The sequence below is a fragment of the Hyperolius riggenbachi genome, chromosome 6 (genome assembly GCF_040937935.1).
Source record: "Hyperolius riggenbachi isolate aHypRig1 chromosome 6, aHypRig1.pri, whole genome shotgun sequence".
In the NCBI taxonomy this organism is placed as follows: domain Eukaryota; kingdom Metazoa; phylum Chordata; class Amphibia; order Anura; family Hyperoliidae; genus Hyperolius; species Hyperolius riggenbachi.
This window is the reverse complement of record NC_090651.1, coordinates 389,030,075-389,051,599: the sequence shown is the minus strand read 5'-3', so window position 1 is coordinate 389,051,599 and position 21,525 is coordinate 389,030,075. Positions and strand designations below refer to the sequence as shown.

The 21,525-nt window shown below is 46.4% G+C and overlaps 1 protein-coding gene across 2 annotated transcripts in view; it reads right to left on the bottom strand.

Moving 5' to 3' along the window:
• Positions 1-193: 193 nt before the first annotated feature.
• Positions 194-21,525, bottom strand: part of TMEM143 (transmembrane protein 143) — a 39,934-nt gene continuing 18,602 nt past the window's right edge. For both annotated transcript variants that reach the window (XM_068242011.1, XM_068242010.1), the window contains exons 3-8: positions 19,195-19,302; positions 17,780-17,977; positions 16,503-16,639; positions 11,303-11,582; positions 10,535-10,724; positions 194-8,895 (exon numbers count right to left, since the gene is read on the bottom strand). In XM_068242011.1, the coding sequence (XP_068098112.1) occupies positions 8,768-8,895; positions 10,535-10,724; positions 11,303-11,582; positions 16,503-16,639; positions 17,780-17,977; positions 19,195-19,302 (1,041 nt within the window). In that variant the 3' untranslated portion in view covers positions 194-8,767. The remainder of the gene's footprint in view (positions 8,896-10,534; positions 10,725-11,302; positions 11,583-16,502; positions 16,640-17,779; positions 17,978-19,194; positions 19,303-21,525) is intronic.

The window sequence follows — 21,525 nt, the reverse complement described above, 5'->3', positions numbered from 1 at the left end:
ATGTATAGAGTGCTTGGGGGTAATCAGTAACAAGCTGCTCCCCATCCCCTTCTTGCACCTCTGACACTGTAGTTGCCATTGGCAGGTTTCAGGGCCCACAGCTCCATCGATACGCAACTGATCATTGTTATTGACAAACAACCACATTAAACATGTTTTAAAATGGAAAATCCAATTTAATAAATGTTTCAAAAATATCTCAGATGTTTAGGCTTTATTGAACAGCAAGCATCACTTTACACGTCTTTTCACACAATGTACATAGTTATAGCATATTAGAAGAATTTTTATTAAATCACAATCACTGCACACATGCTCACAAAGTATTTCATTGTACCAAACCAGACATCACACAACATAAGCAGCCTGTATAAAAATGACAAGGGTTGTCCAGAAAGTACCAGACGTTTGCTTTCATGTGCTCTCCTCTCCTTGTACCGCTTGTCACATGACTGCAGAACGCCGGCAACTGTTTGTGCAGCAGCATTAACATGAGCCCCTCCCCCCATTAATTCCTCCAATCCCAAGGTGAGGAGTGTGATCCTACAGAGGGATTGAGGCCATTGTAAAAAGTACTGATAAATATAAAGAAGGCGATCGTGTGCAGAAATATTTACAAGGTACAGTGGCTGCCATTTACTCTTTCTCCTAGGTGATATTTTTTCACACCTTATCGATAAAACGCCTTTTAAGCCACCAGCCAGCAAGAAACACTCAGAATGATTCGGAGAGTATTTTTCATCTACTTTTTGGTACTCCGTCATTTGCAGAGAGCTGAAAAGTGATTTTAAACAGAAGATGAAAAACTATCTCCCAGGGCCCGTTCAGACTACAAAATGCGGACCGCAACGCATGCGGACCGCAACGCGTACGAACGCACGCATGTCCGCGTTCGTATGCGTTGCGTGGCTGATCCCATCACTGAAAAGTGAATGGGACAGCCGCGCGTTTTTGTAAAATCTGCGTGCAGCATGCGTTCCCGGACCGCACAGGTCCGGAACGCATGCTGTGTGAACATCAGACATTGCACTCTATGCAATGTCTGATGTCGTGCGTTTTGGCCACCTGCACGCGTTTCCAAAACGCGGCTGGAAACGCGTGTAGTGTGAACGGGCCCTAAGGGGAAACTCAGCTGAAAAAGTGATTGGAATAAGGGCCAAAGTCTCTTACTAAAGGGTCATTTTAACATTTATAACCATTGCAGGGTTTTTTTCTAACAAGTATGTAAGTAAGTGTGGCAAATTTATTGTAGTAGGTGAACATTTTTATGACGATTCCTCCTTTTTTGACAGTAATTTTTCACCTACTTTTTGGTACTTTTGCAACTACAGAGTGCTGAAAAGTGATTTAAAGGATACCCGAAGTGACATGTAACATGTGACATGATGTCATAGACATGTGTATGTACAGAGCACACAAATAACTAGGCTGTGTTCCTTTTTTTTCTTTCTGTGCCTGAAAGAGTTAAATATCAGGTATGTAAGTGACTGACTCAGTCCTGACTCAGACAGGAAGTGACTACAGTGTGACCTTCACAGATAAGATATTCCAACTATAAAACACTTTCCCAGCTTCTGAGAGTAGGAAAGAGATAAAAAGGGTCATTAGGTCATAGATTTTAGGTCTGGCATACTTCAATGAATGTGTCATTGAGCAAAAACAATAAAACAGTTAAAACTTAAAAAGTAGATTTAAACATAAAATGAAACTGTGGAATATCTTAAAAAGTCATTTTTAGGAGAAGGAAGATAGATACAATTGTTTATTTCATTACTTTATTTTTGCCTTGGGTGTCCTTTAGGCTACTTTCCCACTAAGACGTGCTACGTTAAGGTCGCATAACGCGCACCTAACGCAAAGCATAGTGGGGTTGTAGCTGGACCTTACATTGAGCCGCGCTAAACCTCCTCCCCAACATTACTGAGCATGTGCGCACAGTCTAACGCGGCTTAGCCGCTAGAACGCACAGCATGCGGCACATTCAACTGACGTGCAGCGTTACACTGTAACGCAACGTGGGCACCGTGAACAGCCCATTGATTTTTCATTACTGTGCGGTGGGGTGCGTTCTCTCTCCTAGAAGAGAATTTTTCACCTCTAAAATAACTGCGGGAATTTGTAATTGAAAAAGTACCAAAAAGTGAAAAAATATTCAAAATTATTCTGAATATTTCCCGGCTTGCTGGTGATTTAAAAGGTATTTTATTAACAAGGTGGGAAATGTCTCCTCTGGGAAAACTTAGGAGATAGAGTTAATATGCAATTCATTTTTTCTCCCGATTTCTCCTAGGAGATAATTTTTAATCTTTTCTTTAAAAATGTTTCCTTATTTGATGAAGTGAAGTACTTCCAGGACAACCCTTGTATGTTGGGGGGACATCGCCCCCCATTGTGCGTTGCAGCATATTCTTAACTGGAGTCATATTTGTGATTGTTTTTTGATTTGCCTCAGATAGACGTCTCTGTAAGAAAGTTTTAGCTTACATTACAATGGATGAGGCAGAAAAGCAGATAATTATACAGAAAATACAAAATGCTCAGTTATGCAACACTGCATTTCAGTGTATTGAATTCTGCTATATATTTATTTATAATAGAATATAATATTTACATAAATATGTTTTACAAATAAAAATTGCCACCTTGCAAAGCATGCTTGTCAGTCTTGGCAGCAGAATTAACCTGCGTACAGCCATCTACATTCCTGCCACCCAACATGATCGTTTATGATAAGTGAGAGACAGCCAGGTGACTACTGTTACCATGGAAACATGACTGTGCACCCTCCTCAGAGGCTCCCCCAACCAACCTCCCCTCCCCATCTATGCACACCTCACTTCCTGTTTGTATTAGCAGCATAGTCTCTACAGGAAGTACAGTGTGGCATAGTACAGTGTGGCCTAGTTATGCCACGCCTCCATGTGCTGGATCTATTCCCCCTCCTCAGTCTGTGCATACCTCACTTCCTATTTCTATTAGAAGCATAGTCTCTACAGGAAGTACAGTGTGGCCTAGTTATGCCACGCCTCCACGTGCTGGATCTATTCCCCCTCCCCAGTCTGTGCATACCTCACTTCCTGTTTCTATTAGCAGCATAGTCCCTGCAGGAAGTACAGTGTGGCCTAGTTATGCCACGCCTCCATGTGCTGGATCTATTCCCCCTCCCCAGTCTGTGCATACCTCACTTCCTATTTCTATTAGAAGCATAGTCTCTACAGGAAGTACAGTGTGGCCTAGTTATGCCACGCCTCCACGTGCTGGATCTATTCCCCCTCCCCAGTCTGTGCATATCTCACTTCCTGTTTCTATTAGCAGCATAGTCCCTACAGGAAGTACAGTGTGGCATAGTACAGTGTGGCCTAGTTATGCCACGCCTCCACGTGCTGGATCTATTCCCCCTCCCCAGTCTGTGCATACCTCACTTCCTATTTCTATTAGAAGCATAGTCCCTGCAGGAAGTACAGTGTGGCCTAGTTATGCCACGCCTCCATGTGCTGGATCTATTCCCCCTCCCCAGTCTGTGCATACCTCACTTCCTATTTCTATTAGAAGCATAGTCCCTACAGGAAGTACAGTGTGGCCTAGTTATGCCACGCCTCCACGTGCTGGATCTATTCCCCCTCCCCAGTCTGTGCACACTTTACTTCCTGTTTCTATTAGAAGCATAGTCCCTACAGGAAGTACAGTGTGGCATCATTATATTTTGGATGAATGTCCACAGATCCAGCCTCCAGGAGGAGCATAATGATGTACAATCTTCCAAAACTACTCCATAGTACTCCCGTGCCGGGTTCTTGAGATAGGCTGGGTGGGCGGAGTACCTTATACTGTGGGCGGAGTACAAAGCACTGAAGGAGGCAGAGAGGATAGAGGCAGGCACCGTTTTCCCACACCTAGGTCACCAGCATGCAGTATGCAGGATGCAGGGTTCTTGTGCAATCTGTTCAGTGGAGTGTTTTCCTTGTGTATTTACTATACAACAAAGTATTATGAAAAGTTGATGCCGGAAACTTGCGACAAGCTCCTGACGTGAAGCGGGTAACGCCAGCAGCTGCCTGGTAAAATCGGCACCACATAGACCAATGCTAATTGAGCTATGCCAGCACCACCAGGAAATTTGGGTGCCGGATAGGGAAACATTGCCGCTATTGTCGGCTTACGGGTGGCAAAGGGCACTAAATTACGGGTACTGTCATTTGGAATTGGACACGGGGGGGGGGGGGGGGTGATAGTGGCACAAGTAGCGCAGATATCGGTGGATTCTGCGGCGGGGGAGGGCTATGGTTAGGGATAGGCAGGGGGCTGGCAGATGCCTCCGGTCAGTTAAACTGATAACTTTTTTTCCCCACTTTTGCTTTAAGGGACATACACCACATTCAGAGCCATAAATACTAAAATATAATTATACCTTATATTCTATACTCGGTGTACAGGGCAACGTACAAGGCACAAGTTACCATCACAATTACACATTTACAGTAAATAATGTTAAAGTCCTGCAGGAAAAAATAGAGGTATTGTACATGAAGGTGAACCTGAGGCGTCACACAGTTAGACAAGGGAGGTCTCCGGCCCCCCCGGCACCAAGCACAGACCCCCTGAAGATTACTGACACGGGCTTATCAGTGATCATAGCGCTGCTGCTCTCCTCTTCAGACACGAGCACAGCCGATTGTAAGGAGGGCCCGGGCAAGTGGTGGGGGATTGTGGGATGGTGTGGGAACACCTGGTGATCCAGAGACTTCCGTCTACTTAGGTAAGTATTTGCTTGTTTAAAACTTTGTGACATCTCAGGTTCTCTTTACCAAAACAGTGTGAGCATTCTAATGGAGCGGACAATGAAACATTCCTGGAAACCGTACATGAGATATCAGAATACATCTCTGCGACACAAGACATTCTCTATTTTAATTTTATCAAAATTAATTTTTCATGTAAATGTGTGGCCAGATGTGAAGATTCTAAAGCTGTCAATAACCCATAACAACAATAACCCATAATAACAATAACCCATAATAACAATAACCCATAATAACAATAACCCATAATAACAATAACCTATAGCAGCTTCGCTCTGTAGATGGGGTTTCCCAGAATTCTGATCCCGTGATTGGCTGACACTGCTCCAAGCTAGAGATGAAGTTCCAGGCCAGCATGCATCATAACATAAAGATTATCTTTGGTTGGGCACAACTGTAAATTGCACGAGCAAGAGGATAGTCCAAGGGTTAATAAAGCTTCTCTTATTACAACACTAGAGCGGACTATGTCATTATAGCAGGCAGACAGTCCCACACAGCAGCCGACATGCATAGCCTCATATCTACAGCAGCCAATCAGGAGGGATCTGCCAAAACCACAAAAAAAGACATCAACAAGAAATTCAGCAAATCCAGTCAGAAGTCTCTGTAGAGAGTAATGAGCCAGTTGCAGTAACTTGTATAGAACAAGCAGTGGAAATACTTCCAGTCAAAGGCCTCAATCTTTATTCCAGCGCTTCAATTTCACAATGTTTTGTAATTAAAATGGAGGACGTTATTTGGAAGCGCTCCACCTGTTTCCTGTTCAGATAAAACCCATGAAATGCCCACAGATAACCCCCAACCTGATTCTGTTCTGTAAAATTTTACAAACAGGACAGACATTGCCCATTAGAGGCAATATCTCAGCATTTCATAAAGTGCACAGGAAACTGGCAAACGGGAGGCGTGCCCTAAACATGTGGCCAATCACTATGCGATGTGACATGCCGCCGCCCAAGACCACACCTCATTACAAACATAAAGATATGAGACTGGAAGCTGAAGCACCTCAGCCAACAGATTGCTGCATTTGGTTGGTCCATTTTCAAACTGCATACATTTGCATCAACTCAGAATAATTAGCATCTCATTAACTGTCCCTTCTCAACTGACCGTGTGCTGCCTGGGCTTCCCTTTACAGATCAGCTTCAGTTCAGGGAGAATACATATTTATACCGGCTTCATCCCCTGTATAGCAGGACATTGAGAGGAGAAGGGAAGATTACCACCGTAAGCACATCAGATGTGTATTGAACAGTCCTCTCAGCCTTCAAGTAGCCACCAGCTTACTGACTGTGCACACCGATGGCCTCGCCACTCTGATGACGCATGTTCCCTGCTCGGTCATCAGTCCTGAAGAGCCGGCGAGTATGAAATTCAGGATTGTGTTGGTGGCCACAGCAGAGAGCGTTAACTGACCTACGTCATCTCCTCTCGCTGATGTGCTGCATGCTGCTCTCCATCTTCCTGACACTTCCGTCTTCACAGCAGAACTTCTGGTTGTGAAGGCAGAAGTGTTGGAAAGATGAAGAGCAGCATGCAGCGCAACGGCAGGAGGTGGCGACACAGGTGAGACATGGGTGAGGTAAGCTAGTGCAGACAGACAACAGTCGCAGCATCCTTAGTTCACCTCCTGATCAGTCAGAGAGTTCCGCTGTCATATGAGTCATCCAGAGAGTTGCGTAGTGAGAAAAACAGCAGTCTGCTGCTCCGAATCAGTGCTGCTGTCGTCAGTCATCCAGAAATGCCCCGCACTGTAATTGATTTGTATAAACAGTCTTATCTGCTGCTGTCAGTAGATCAAAGAAGAATCTCTTGCAGAGCAGAGAAAGAGGATTGGGCACAGCTTCTTGCCATCACACATGTGATAAGGCTCCAGGGGACAGTGAAAGTAAAGCTGGCCACACATAACATTGTTCAGAAGCTCAGTTGTACCACCAGCCATGAAGACAGCATTGTGCGAGCCAATCGTCCGACATCTAATGACACACCACAAACAACCAATGCAAAATCGTGCAACAAGTAATATATATCCATCCTCACTAGTCCACCAGTGTGTATGTGAACACTGATGTCTGACAATGCTGTCACACAAAACAGAAGATGACACAATAAAAACTACAAAAGACAAAACTCTTCATGCATGCGTCAGATCTCTGACCAACCACCAACGATGGGTAGAGCTACATGCAGGACATCGTCAGGTAGAACACACATGCCAATAGTCACACAATCTTATTATGTGCAAGGTTTTTTCTTTAGTTTTCATCTACTGGATATGGCTAGCTTAAAACAACCCGGTAGCAAAAGGGATATGGAGGCTGACATATTTACTTCCTTTTAAACAATGCAGATTGCCTGGCAGTCCTGCTGAGACTTCAGTGCCCCGGAACAAGCATACAATCAGAGCACAGTGGTGTGTCAGGTCAGGTGAGATAATAACACCTACTGAAGCCACCATCAGGACAGCCAGACACAAAGGCAATACATATGGAAGGATCAATGGCACAGATGCAATTCATTTTTCTCCTAAGTGATATTATTACACCTTGGCAATAAAATGCCCTTCCAGCCACCAGCCAGCGAGAAACGCTCAGAAGGATTTGGAGAGTATTTTTCACCTACTTTTTGGTACTCTGACATTTGCAGAGAGCTGAAAAGTTAACAGAAGATGAAAGAATATCTCTTGGAGAAAACTCAGGAGGAAAAGTGAATAGAATAAAGGCCAAAGTCTCTCTTACTAAAGGGCCATTTTAAGAGTTAGAACCATTCCAGGTTTTTTTTTTCTAACAAGTATTTCAGTAAGTGTGGCAAACTTATTGTGGTAGGTGGAAATTCTGACGAGGATTCCTCCTTAAAGCGACAATAAACAATGAGTTTCAGATCATAAAATTATCAATTCCTCATTGATAAAAACATTTATATAACCCCCCCCCCCCTTCCCCTAATAAAGAATAATTCTACATTCAGGAGTATTGCACCTGGTTGATCCTGCAGTCCCTTAGTGTCCTCTGCCGAGGAGGGGGATGTGGAGGTTTCTGTTGGAGGGATTTTTGGAGTTTGTGATTTTGGAGTGACTGCGTTTTTCATGCAGAAATGAGCTATATATAGAGGTTCATTATAGCTGCCCTGATATGGACAGAGCAGGTGTGAATCTGGAGCAGCGGAGGCAGTTCTTGTTCCTGACATTCTTAAAGGGAGTCTGAAGTGAACAGTAAAGTGTCCAGTTACCCAGCTGGGGATTCCTCCAGCCCCTAAAGTCCTGCTGGTCCCTTGCTGTCATTCCTTGATGCTCTGTTCCCTGGTGTCCCCCTCCGTAAGCTGCACGATTCAGCACATGTGCGACGCTGTGGGCACGCCCCCTCGATCACACTCCGGTAGCTGGGAGCATTCTGTGCAGGCGCAGTAGAAATGTTTACTTAATGTGCAGAGACGGGAGCGGGATGGGGGAGTGGCGAGGTACGGGCTGCACATGCAGCGTTCTGAGGGGGGAGGGGAGCAGGATGGGGGAGGGGCGAGGTACGGGCTGCACATGCAGCGTTCTGAGGGGGCAGCAGAGGAACGGAGTGGTGTGGAATGACTGCAAGGAATCAGGAGGACTTCAGGGGGCTGGAGGAAACCCCTGGTAAGTAACTGGACACATTTATGTTCACTTAAAGTTTCCTTTAAGACCTCAGTGGTTTCCCTAAAAAGCCACAGGATGGAGTAAAGCATAATATACCTGTAATGTAATCTCTGTCCCTTAATAAATACACAACAAATGCAGCCTCTGATCACGTCTACAAACCTGAGCAGCATAAAATCAATGCTTCTAAGCTCACAGCAAACCGTTATCTGAGCACGATTGGCACAGAGGCCACTCACGCTAAGATCTCTGCAGTGCAATTTGGCATTATGGAGACACAGGTCAGTCACTAGAGGTGAGGTTCCTCAGCTGTGCGTTTCTGCGATCTTTGGTAGTTCTCTTATCGGCCACTAGACAGATTCTGCAGATTCCGAAACGCTCGCTCAGCGCAGAACGTGATCTCCACCCCCGATTTCTCAAGCAGCCACGACTCCACCAGATGCTTCATCTTCAGGACGGTCTCAGCATCTGCAGGGAGGAAAAGAGATATCAGCAAGTTAGGAGTTAGCCTTGCCACACGTTTGTAGTTAGGAATTCGTGCAGTATTAGAATGTACAGAATGGACGCTGGCTTCCAGGCTTAGAAAATAGTCCCCATCTGTTAGGAATGTTTGAACAGCACAAACTGAAAAGCTGAATATAAATTTGCCTTCTTAAAGGGATCCTGAGCAGGTGCTAAAATAAAAATTTCCACTTACCTGGGGCTTCCTCCAGCCCACCGTAGGCCGCTAGGTCTTCCGGCGTCCTCCTGGCTCCTCTCCCGGTTCCAGCTGGCGGCTCTATTATTGTACGACTTCGGCCTTAAAGAGAAACTCCGACTAAGAATTGAACTTTATCCCAATCAGTAGCTGATACCCCCTTTTACATGAGAAATCTATTCCTTTTCACAAACAGACCATCAGGGGGCGCTGTATGGCTGATATTGTGGTGAAACCCCTCCCACAAGAAACTCTGAGGACCGTGGTACTCCTGGCAGTTTCCTGTCTGTGAGCCTTGTTGCATTGTGGGAAATAGCTGTTTAAAGCTGTTTCCAACTGCCAAAACAGCTAGCAGCAGCTACATCACCTGTCAGCAGTAAAAATGTCACCATGTAATAAATGTCAGAATGTAAATCAGGGAGATGAAAACTTTTACAATAAACAAACATGGACTAAATCATTTATACATAATTATTGTAAAAATGAAGCACTTTTTTATTACATTATTTTCACTGGAGTTCCTCTTTAAATCATCAGGTCCGCTTCCCGCTTTGCCAATCCGTGTCATCAACTGTTTCTCATATCCATTTAGGCTCTGGTATCCTTTAAAGGGAACCTGAAGTGAGAAGAATACGGAGGCTGCCATAATTATTTCCTGTTAAACATTACCAGTTGCCTGGCAGTCCTGCTGATCTATTTGGCTGCAGTAGTGTCTGACTCACACCAGAAACAAGCATGCAGCTAATCTTGTCAGATATGACAATAATGTCAGAAACACCTGATCTGCTGCATGCTTGTTCAGGGATTAGGACTTAAAGTATTAGAGGCAGAGGATCAGCAGGATAGCCAGGCAATGTGCATTGTTTAATAGGAAATAAATATGGCAGCCTCCACATCTCTCTCACTTCGGGTTCCCTTTAAAAGCTAGCCTCACATTCAGAACTGCTGCCGTATAGTGAGCATATAGCTGATACATGTTACAGAGCCGCTGGTAACTCCTAATGGAGGAATAGAATAATCATATCGTAGCAGTCATACTTTTTTTCTGCTGAGATACAAACAGAACTCCATGTGTTTTTCGTGAACCTGACACAGGTCATTTTCACTTCTTCAGGAGTAAATTCCCAGCTTAAAAGACTTATAAAGCTAGTTTTAATCATTTATAAATATGTCCCATAATAGTGAGAGAAATTCATGTCAGCTGTTCATAAACCTCATGTAGCGGACATCATACACACCGGACATCATGTAAAGATGTCACAATTGTGTGTGAGGACCCGGTGGGCGTACAAGCCATGGCGTGTGTGCGGCCCTGATGTGGCCAATACCAGCACCCTAGCATGGGAAGACACTGCTGTCATCCAATACAGCACAATAACACACATAAATGTATATAACAGAGACACACACCTATATCATGTCCAGGACTCGTCCCATTGAGCTGCTTCAGGAAGCTGTGGGCCAGGATGACCTCTTTGGCATGTTCCTCTTGGGCTCGAAGCGTCAGGGCGCCCAGCAGCTCAGAGTTATTGGAGGTGCTCTTGTAATACAGCATATGAGCCAGTTCCAGAGAGTGGGCTTTCCTCCGCTGGGCAAACACCTAAAATATACCCAAAAGCCAAAACATCAGCATGAAAGCAAGACACGGCGCATAGAAATAAGCAAGGCTCGCTTGGGCCAGAGATTAGGGATGGTCAATGAGATAAAAAATGTAAGCTGAGGAAGGGCTTTACATGAAAGTGGTCCCTCAAGGTCCGCACAGGATTGTTACAGTACAACTGATAATCTGCTACCTTTTCAGCAACCTTCAGTATGGTCTGGCAGGACCTGTTCTTGGCCACCCAACAGCAGATCGCTTTTAATCAATCTTGGTGAGACCTCCTCATCGCTGCCAACCATGACAGCTGACCACCCTTGGCTACAGGTCCTACAGCACCAGCTATGTCTGATCCCTACGCCTCTGGTTTTAATAACGTGTGACTTCGCCTGCCAGTGGATTTAATGCTGTTATTGGTGTACACAGGGGTCTTCATATCTGCTCATAGAGGATCTGAATGCTCACCGTCTATCAGCAACAATTATAGAAACACGAAACTTTAGAAGCCTTTAGAATAAGCAAGAGGGAAGCCATTGTGGTTGTTCATTTTGTGGGATGAAAAGGCTTGTTTGGCTACTTGCCTTCCATGTTCGGAAAGCCATGAATCCAGCAAAGAAGAAGAGCAGGAAAGAAGTCCCAATCTTCAGGTCTGTGAGGACCACCATGCCTACATTGACAAACACGATGCCGCCACTGACCAGGAGCATCGTGTTCAGCAGAGTCCGATCAAAGCGGGATGTCCGGACCTTCACCACCGGGAGAAGCTGCTCCAGACCCTCCAGGGGGATGTCCTTAAAGCATTTCAGCACCATGTGGGAGTTCTTAGGGCGAGCTGCTATTACAACGCGCTTAAAATATCTCCTGTTGGAAAAGAAATACCTGGATTATAAGCAGAATGGAAAATAAATAACAGCTAATAGAAGAAGTCGAAACAGGAAAGGACAAAAAACAGTGGAACTTAAAGAGAATCTGTACTCTAATATTCTTACAATAAAAAGCATACCATTCTATTCATTATGTTCTCCTGGGCCCCTCTGTGCTGTTTCTGCCACTCCCTGCTGCAATCCTGGCTTGTAATTGCCAGTTTTAGGCAGTGATTACAAACAAACTAACCAGCTTGTGATAGGCTCACATAAGCAGAGTGTGTGAGTCATACAGAGTGTGCAGGGGGCCTGCAGAGGGTGTGTATCGCTTCTATCCAATCACAAGCAGCCCTGCACATTCCACACATTCAAGCCTTAGCCCGACAGACACGACAGAGGAAAGGAGATAAGATTTATTACAGAGACAGTGCAATTAGGAAAGGCTGCAGTAAGCCAGAGCACATTAGAACAAACATACGAACTTATAGGATAGAAGAAATAAGGCTGAAAAATTTGTTACAGAGTCTCTTTAAGTTCAAATTCCCCCTGTGCTCTGAAAGTTAAACCATACCACAATAACCTGTAATGACAAAGAGTTATTTCATACAGTTATTGGCTTAACAGACCGTACTCCATATGCAATTCCCCTTTTCTACTGAGTTATCTCCTAGGAGATAATTTTCATCTCTTTAAAATGAATTTCAGCATTTTGCCATTGAAAAAGTACCAAAAAGTTGGTGAAAAAGAACTATTAAAGTTATTCTGAGTATTTTCTCTCTTGCTGGTGGTTTGAAAGGCATTATATGACAAGGTGTGATCAACTGGGGAAAAACTCAGGCGAAAAAGTGAATTGCATGTGGGCCTCTGTTTTACTTTGCTGACCAGGCCATCAGTTACATGCAGCAGGTGGAAGCTTCCCAGATTGCTCTAATTGCACTAATTGCACTTGCTAAAACTGAGTAAACATAACACTGTATATTTCTGCAGGATTCAGTGACTGGAGCATCTCTGTAAACATAGACAACATTTCTCCTCACCAAAGAGACTGGAGTACATTTGATGATCTACCTTATTCATGTAATGATGACAGCTGTTCTCTGAGCTGAGGAGACTTGTGGTTTTTACACAGATGACATTACTATGACATCAGTATAACTCTATGGACAGTGAAAGCAGGAAAGCAAGTGTAATTGTAGGTCATGCCAACTGTCATTTCACTTTGAGGCACAGTATTCCAATTTTCAGTCAAACAGAGCAAACTCAGTGAACACTTTGCATAGTGCAAGCATGCCAGGATACAGCACATCAACCTATCTAAAGATTAGGAGCATGCATCCTGGTGCCCTCTACTGGGACAGACAGTGCATCAGAGAGCATCCATCTGAAAATGGCGCCTGCGAATAATGGCGCACGGTGTTGCCGCTAATCCGTTTGCCGCTTATCGCTATTTAACGTTAAAGCCTTATTGTTATTTACCGTTAACACACAGAACCCTCTCTGTACCTATCCCCTAAACCCCCCTGGTGGTGCCTGACCCTAACCACCCCCTGGTGGTGCCTAAACCTAACCACCCCCCTGGTGGTGCCTAACCCTAACCACCCCCCTGGTGGTGCCTAACCCTAACCACCCCCCTGGTGGTGCCTAACCCTAACCACCCCCCTGGTGGTGCCTAACCCTAACCACCCCCCTGGTGGTCCCTAACCCTAACCACCCACCTGGTGGTGCCTAACCCTAACCACCCCCTGGTGGTGCCTAACCTTAACCACCCCCTGGTGGTGCCTAACCCTAAGACCCCCAGGTGGTGCCTAACCCTAACCACCCCCTGGTGGTGCCTAACCTTAACCACCCCCCTGGTGGTCCCTAACCCTAACCACCCACCTGGTGGTGCCTAACCCTAACCACCCCCTGGTGGTGCCTAACCTTAACCACCCCCTGGTGGTGCCTAACCCTAAGACCCCCAGGTGGTGCCTAACCCTAACCACCCCCCTGGTGGTGCCTAACCTTAACCACCCCCCTGGTGGTCCCTAACCCTAACCACCCACCTGGTGGTGCCTAACCCTAACCACCCCCTGGTGGTGCCTAACCTTAACCACCCCCTGGTGGTGCCTAACCCTAAGACCCCCAGGTGGTGCCTAACCCTAACCACCCCCCTGGTGGTGCCTAACCCTAACCACCCCCCTGATGGTGCCTAACCCTAACCACCCCCTGGTGGTGCCTAACCTTAACCACCCCCTGGTGGTGCCTAACCTTAACCACCCCCTGGTGGTGCCTAACCCTAACCACCCCCCTGGTGGTGCCTAACCTTAACCACCCCCCTGGTGGTGCCTAACCCTAACCACCCCCCTGGTGGTGCCTAACCCTAAGACACACCCCCCCTAGTGGTGCCTAACCTTAAGACCCCCCCAGTGCCTAACCCTAACCTTGACAGTGTTACATCAAATCCATTCACCGTTTTGCAGTTAAATAACATCTGCAGTTTGGCTTATGTAGGGCGCTATTGATAAATAACATTAGTGTGCGCCACTATGATAAATAACGTTAGTGTGTGCCACTATTGATAAATAACGTTAGTGTGTGCCACTATTGATAAATAACGTTAGTGTGTGCCACTATTGATAAATAACGTTAGTGTGTGCCGCTATTGATAAATAACGTTAGTGTGTGCCACTATTGATAAATAACGTTACTGTGTGCCACTATTGATAAATAACGTTAGTGTGTGCCACTATTGATAAATAACGTTAGTGTGTGCCACTATTGATAAATAACGTTACTGTGTGCCACTATTGATAAATAACGTTAGTGTGTGCCGTTTCTCTTCTTTTTTCCCTGTGCGCCATTATTATGCAGTACTAACGATAAATAGCGATAAGCGTATCTTTTTAATGCGGCGCCATTTTTATGCATAGGCGCTGTGCGCCTTTATTCACTGATCCCATCAGGGTAGGGAGCTAACACAATTATATGGATGTCCACCATGCACACACCAGCAGCATAAGCGGTGTGCATACGGACAATGGCCTCAGACAGGGTAAGAGGGACACTGGAGTATACCCCGGCCACAGGGTCAGTTACAAGAGAAAACACAGGATCCAGGCTCAGCACCTCAAGGTAGGACATTTACATAAGGTATAGTGGAGGTGCTAAAGGGGTGTGGCCAAAACAGCAAAATCGGTTAACCCTTTGCACACTCACATGCAAATGCTTTCATGCAAACCAATCATCCAGGAACTGCTCTGATCCCTCCAGCTAAGTTACAAAAAAAACAGGATCTTCACTTCGCAAAAGAATACATTCTCTTGTGCAGTCACATACGCCATGTGGAGGCTCCCCAGAGTTTGTGTCCTACCTTTGGCCCTGTAACATGCATAGTGCAAGCATACAGTGCATCAGCTTACTGTAAGATTAGGCTTTTAGCTTCGGGAGATCAGTGGCTCCTGGGTGACACTCGGCCACGGCGGACGTAAAAGACATGCTGCTAATTGTGGTTTAGTACGAAATGCCGCTGCAGTGCATTCTGGGAGCAAAGATCCTCCTGTTCTGTACCCTGGCTGGTAGTACAGTTCCAGCTGGCTGTCAGTGTGTTGTGAGTGCAGAGAGTTATAGGAAACAAGTTCAGGCGATTTATACTCACCTGGGTCTTTCTCCAGCCCCCTGTAGGCCGTGGGCTCCCTCACAGTCACCCCGGGGCATTCTGTTCTCTTGCAGTCAGCTCCGGTAGTTGCTGACATCTGTAGATGTGTGGCCCTGGTCGCACGCCTCCTTAGTAGCACCCCCATGGCCGGGAACATTCTGTGTCTGAGCAGTTAGTTAAAGGAAACCTGAGATAAAGTCATGTGCAATATGTATACTTACCTGGGCTTCCTCCAGCCCCGTGTGCTCAGTGGCCTACATTGCCGTCCTTCCGGGTAGCTCCATTCTTTTTCAGTCTTCGGGAGTAATTAAGTCCCATTTGCACCATTTGGGCTGCACTGCGAATGTGCGACCCCAGGCTGACGCATGCCCCATCGCGCTCTCGTTGTTAGGAGAATTCTGCGCCTGCGCCCTGAGTTAAGGCGTGGAATTGGACCATGGTCATGCATGCGCAGTAGTACCCAACTTGTTCAATCGGGGACTTTACTGGAGCTGACTGCAGGAGAAAGGAGTGGCCCGAGGAGGGCGGGGAGGGAGCTCACGGCGTACGCGTTGTAGGCGAGGATTGTGGGGTTTTTGTGGCGCTATAGGATTTTGGATTCTTTTAACGTGGATCCGAGATAAACTTTTACTCATTGCATAATTGTGCTCCTTACATACAGTATTGTTTATGGGGCATTCCTCAAGCCAAATACTTTTGTTTTTGTTTTAATACTCTAATTCCCTATAAACTAAACAAGCCTCGCCCACAGCTTCTTGAGAGAGCCCTGGCACTCTCAGATTCATGCAGCAATGGCTTATGGGAGCTCAGTCTGGGCAGGAGGAGGAGGAGCAGGGTACCAGCCAGAGATTTCAGAAGCAGTTGTATCACAGGAAGAAATAATCATAAACTGTTGAAGCTGTATGCAGCCAGATTTGCTGAGTAAACTTTAGATAAGATATATAGACAAGTTACTTGTTATACTTAGTTTTTCATCTCGGATTCGCTTTAAAGAAAACCAGTAACTTTAAAAAGCTTATGTCACAACAGGCAACTATTGTCCCGCTCATTCCCCCTCATTGCCTCCTGGGCTCCTTTGCTGTCACGACTTTGCTGTTTTGCTTCAATGCTGTTCAGTTATGTTTCTGAAATCCAACCATTGGTTCCTGTATTGTATAATTCTATATAACATTAATAATCATAATACAATGATTGTGTGTGATTATACATTGCACCGTGTATGCCGGTTATCACATTGCGCTATATTTACATTGTACATGACGACCACCCAGAAACAAGTCTTGCCTTTCTGGTGGGGGGCGGGGGTCCCGGGAGAACAGAGAGTCCTTCTGCTGGGAGCTGGTCTGTTGGCTGAGGGGCCCCACTCTCTGGCCGAGGGCCCAATACCGGATATATTCATACTTGTCCAGATTCACGTACACCTGTAGGGGCACAACAAGCGCTAATGTGAGAGCGATCACAGCTTCACGCTAAAGAACGTTCATCGGTGAACCAACCGGAACGATCCACCGACTCCGGGAACTTCACAACCTTCACAGAGCAAAGCTGCATCAAGAATAAAAGGAATGTGTGGGCAAAAATACACATAATAAATAAAGGCATTCAGAGACCACTAACACCACACGCTATATGAGATGGTCAACTACATGCTAGTCGTTCCAAACCAATGGAAATGTTCTGCTAATTTTATGCAATCATATGCAGCCTGAGATCTGCCCAAGCTCCTCCCCATCCCACCAGCCAGTCTTTCCCTGAGAGCCACAACTGGCCCCGCCCACTTCCTCTCTGTGCTGCATAAGAGGGGAGATATGGAGGAGGAGGGCGGGGTCAGCTGATCCCCCCTCTGCTGGAACAGGTGAAGACTAGAAGGATAGAAGTCAAACCTTTCATTGCTTGTCATTGGTACAAGGAAGGCGAGGCGTGTCCAGCTGGGAGGGGTGAGAGCGGGGTGGGCGTCCGGTGATAAGCAGGGCAGCTAACATCTGTTTCATGTCAGCAGGATGCTGGTTGGCGCAGTTGTGAACGAGCTGTTGGCTGCTCTGCTTATCGCCGGACACCCGCCCTGCTGTCACCCCTCTGTACTGCACACACCTCAGCATGGGGCCGGGTGTTCCTGAGACACGTGTACACCTATTTTGAGGGATCCCATTGGTCCTTCCTCCGAGCCCTCAGTCCACCACTGTTGGCTATCCCACCGTTGGAAGCTGTTTGACCGACTGGTGCCTTCAGGACTCTGAAGTCTTCAAAAGCACTTGCCCCGAGGAAGTCGTGCTCTGTACTGGCCTGGGCATATGTGCGCATTCACCGTACAGAGCCAATTGTCTTTGGAAGCACCCAGAACCCCGAGTATCTATATCCTCACATGTGCTGTGGGCTACATCTTGTGAACGTCATGAATTCACTCTCATATCATCCGAGAGAATTCATCTGACTGTATCACACAGACATGCAACCCCCCTGGACACTACCTCCAATTACAGGATGTATATTTTTGTCACAATGGGAATGTCTGTTTTTCAGTTTTACCCATTACAAAAAGACACCCCCCGCCTCAGCATTACCTGGACTCCGTCCTGAGGGTGGTGCACAACCAGTGCATACGCCAGAGCATCCTCAGACAGCACATTGAAGTTGGCCTGGTCCAGAATAGGCTGCAGATGGTCCAGAACCTGCTCCTCCCTGGACAGCTTCTCTGAGTCGCTGAGGCTGCTGGGGTCCAGCACGGCATCCCGGTCTGGATTGATGGGGTCATAGAGGGCCTGAGAGAGACACAAGCAGTCATGACATTCCCAGGTGATCGAATGAGGAAATAGACATACAGCAGCACTGCAAGGCATGGACCCCACACCACGTCAGTTATATCTCAGATGCTTGTCTAAAGGCCCATTCCCACTAAACAATTTTTGAATGTTTTTGTGTGACAAACTATAATTTTTTTTTTATGGCGACATTGCTCAACATCATTGATCGAAATTTTGTTAAACGATGTTGACCAACGCACGACACCCACCATGATCATTCGTTTTTGGACAACTGCCAGGTCTGATCAAGTTGATGAAGATCGTTCTAATCCCCACTGACTTGCACACGTTTGCGGCGATCGCATAGTTCATTTCCCCTACAAACAACGATTGCAGATGTAGCCAGATGGATCAGGGAAATGATCGATCGTTGGTGATCACTGATCCATCACCCGCCTCTGTCTGGATGCTCTAGAGCGCAGGTGTGGAACTCCAGGCCTGGAGGGCCAGATCCATGCCAGTGTTTAGGATGGACTGAGGAAGAGAGGGATGTGATCTACCTGATGGACCGCACAAAAATGTGTGAGAACCTCGGCCCTCGCAGGATCGGTTTGACATCCCTGCTCTAGGAGTTTCCCACCTCTCTCCTGCGGACCACCATTGCTGCTAGTCAAGAGATTGTGGGATTTCAGATCTGGGCCCCGCCCCTCGTCATGCACAAGCACAGCCCTGCTACACCTGCACAAGCAGCTCTGTGGCACTGCACTCATGCAGGAAGAGGAGATCGATCTGACAAGGATGCGGCAATACTTACCTATCTGAGCTCCTGCACAGCCGCAGTACCAGATCCCCTCAGGCTCCGGCGCAAATAGGCGAGCCCGAACACGTCCACTTAACTGCACAAGAGCAAGGATTGGGAAATATTGCTGTGTGCTGAAGCCCCTACTGTGCCTGTCTGTGGATTTCCTGGGGCTGCCAGTGCTGAACCCCTGAGGCAGTAGAGGGCGGGGAAGCCTCATTAGGATCCTGAGGCTTCCCCTCCCAAGGTAAGTAGACTTTTTTTTACAGGTTCTCTTTAATAATCTCAGGGGCCACATAGAATGGGAATGAGGGCCGCATTTAGCCTGCGGGCCTTGACTTTGACACCTGATCTGTGCTCTAAGGGATTTAGTGCCTTCCCTGTATATAGGTGAGTATAGTTTTTCCAGTATTAGCCACGCCCCCAGTATACTCACCTGCAGATCTCTGATGATGGCGTGGTATGGCTGCAGGAGAGATGCTTCCAGCTGCTTCACAAAGGACAGGAACTCCTCCTTCTCCATTTTATCAGAAGAGTGGAATTCCTAAAAGGTGATAAAAAGACAAAAAAACGTTAACAGCAGGCTAACATGGTTCTCACAGCGATGATCGAAATCAGCATAATTACGATTTTGCTAAATTTCGCGTAATTTTTGCAATTACGCCTATACATAATTACGATTTGCAAACTAAATTGATTTTGTGGTCATTCGTAATTTCGCATAAATATTTGCGTAATTTTCGTGAAATTTCGCTTAATTTTGTGCCAACTTTGGCAGTTAATAGCAAAGTCCCCATACATGCTATTAACACCAAAATTACTACCTATGTTAAAGGGAATAGTGAGTACAAGGGAAAAAAAAGAATTTTCCAAATAGACCATATAGTTTTTAAGAAAATTGATTTAAAAAAGCAATGAAAAAATGTTTTTTCACCTTGGAAAAATGAATTTTTCTTTGCATTTTTAAAATCGATTTTCTCAAAAACTACATGGTCTTTTTGAAAAATATTTTTTTTTCCTTGTACCCAATATTCTCCTTAAACATATGCACCAATTGTGGTAGCAATAGCATGTATTATATATCAACTGCCAGAGTCAGCACAAAATATCGTGAAATTGCGCACAAATTATGAGAAAAATTATGAGAAAAATTACGCAAAAGTATGACATACTACTATTACATATGAAATCAATTACGATTTTCCCTGAAATTTCGCATTACGATTACGATGCGAAAATGCGAATTTCGCTGCAGAATTTCTCATTTTACATCTGAAATCAGATGCAGACATTTCTGGATGGAATTTCATCTCCCGCATACCGCCGCCATGATATAGACGAGGCAAAGGAGGCACTAAGGCATGTTACAGTGCCCCTAGTGGCCGGACCACACAATGCCTCCCAACTGTCTGACATGATAGAGAGGGACACGGCACACCCCTAAGTGTGCATCTAGTCCAGGCATTGGCCCTCCAGCTGTTACGGAACTACAAGTCCCACAATGCATTTGCCTTTATGAGTCATGACTGTGGCTGTCAGACTCCTGCACTGCATTGTGGGACCTGTAGTTACGTAACAGCTGGAGGGCCACGTTTGCCCGTGCCTGACGTAGCCTATATGAAATGGGAACCCCCTGCAGGAGTTTGTGGTGAATGAGCTGATCAGAGTCGGACACTCTGAGCCGAGAATATTGAACATTTTCACAATATCCTAATGGGCTGAGATTCTGATTTTGGGGATCTCATAAGCTGTAAGCTCATAAATCATCAACATTATAACAAAAGGCTTGGGATATCTCGCTTTGCATGTAAGGAGTCTATTCCCTAAATTAGTTTCACCTTTAGGTTGAATTACTGAAATTTATGGACTTTGGCACAAATAGCTGTATTCTGCTGTGTCACCTGTATGGCGCTGTGTCACCTGTATGCTGCTGTGTCACCTGTATGCTGCGGGGTCACCTGTATGCTGCGGGGTCACCTGTATGCTGCGGGGTCACCTGTATGCTGCGGTGTCACCTGTATGCTGCTGTGTCACCTGTATGCTGCTGTGTCACCTGTATGGCGCGGTGTCACCTGTATGGCGCGGTGTCACCTGTATGCTGCTGTGTCACCTGTATGGCGCGGTGTCACCTGTATGCTGCGGTGTCACCTGTATGGCGCGGTGTCACCTGTATGCTGCTGTGTCACCTGTATGCTGCTGTGTCACCTGTATGGCGCGGTGTCACCTGTATGGCGTGGTGTCACCTGTATGGCGCGGTGTCACCTGTATGGCACGGTGTCACCTGTATGGCGCGGTGTCACCTGTATGCTGCTGTGTCACCTGTATGCTGCTGTGTCACCTGTATGCTGCAGTGTCACCTGTATGGTGCGGTGTCACCTGTATGCTGCGGTGTCACCTGTATGCTGCGGTGTCACCTGTATGCTGCGGTGTCACCTGTATGGCGCTGTGTCACCTGTATGGCGCTGTGTCACCTGTATGGCGCTGTGTCACCTGTATGCTACTGTGTCACCTGTATGCTGCTGTGTCACCTGTATGGCGCTGTGTCACCTGTATGGCGCTGTGTCACCTGTATGCTGCGGTGTCACCTGTATGCTGCGGTGTCACCTGTATGCTGCGGTGTCACCTGTATGCTGCTGTGTCACCTGTATGCTGCTGTGTCACCTGTATGGCGCGGTGTCACCTGTATGGCGTGGTGTCACCTGTATGGCGCGGTGTCACCTGTATGCTGCTGTGTCACCTGTATGGCGCGGTGTCACCTGTATGGCGT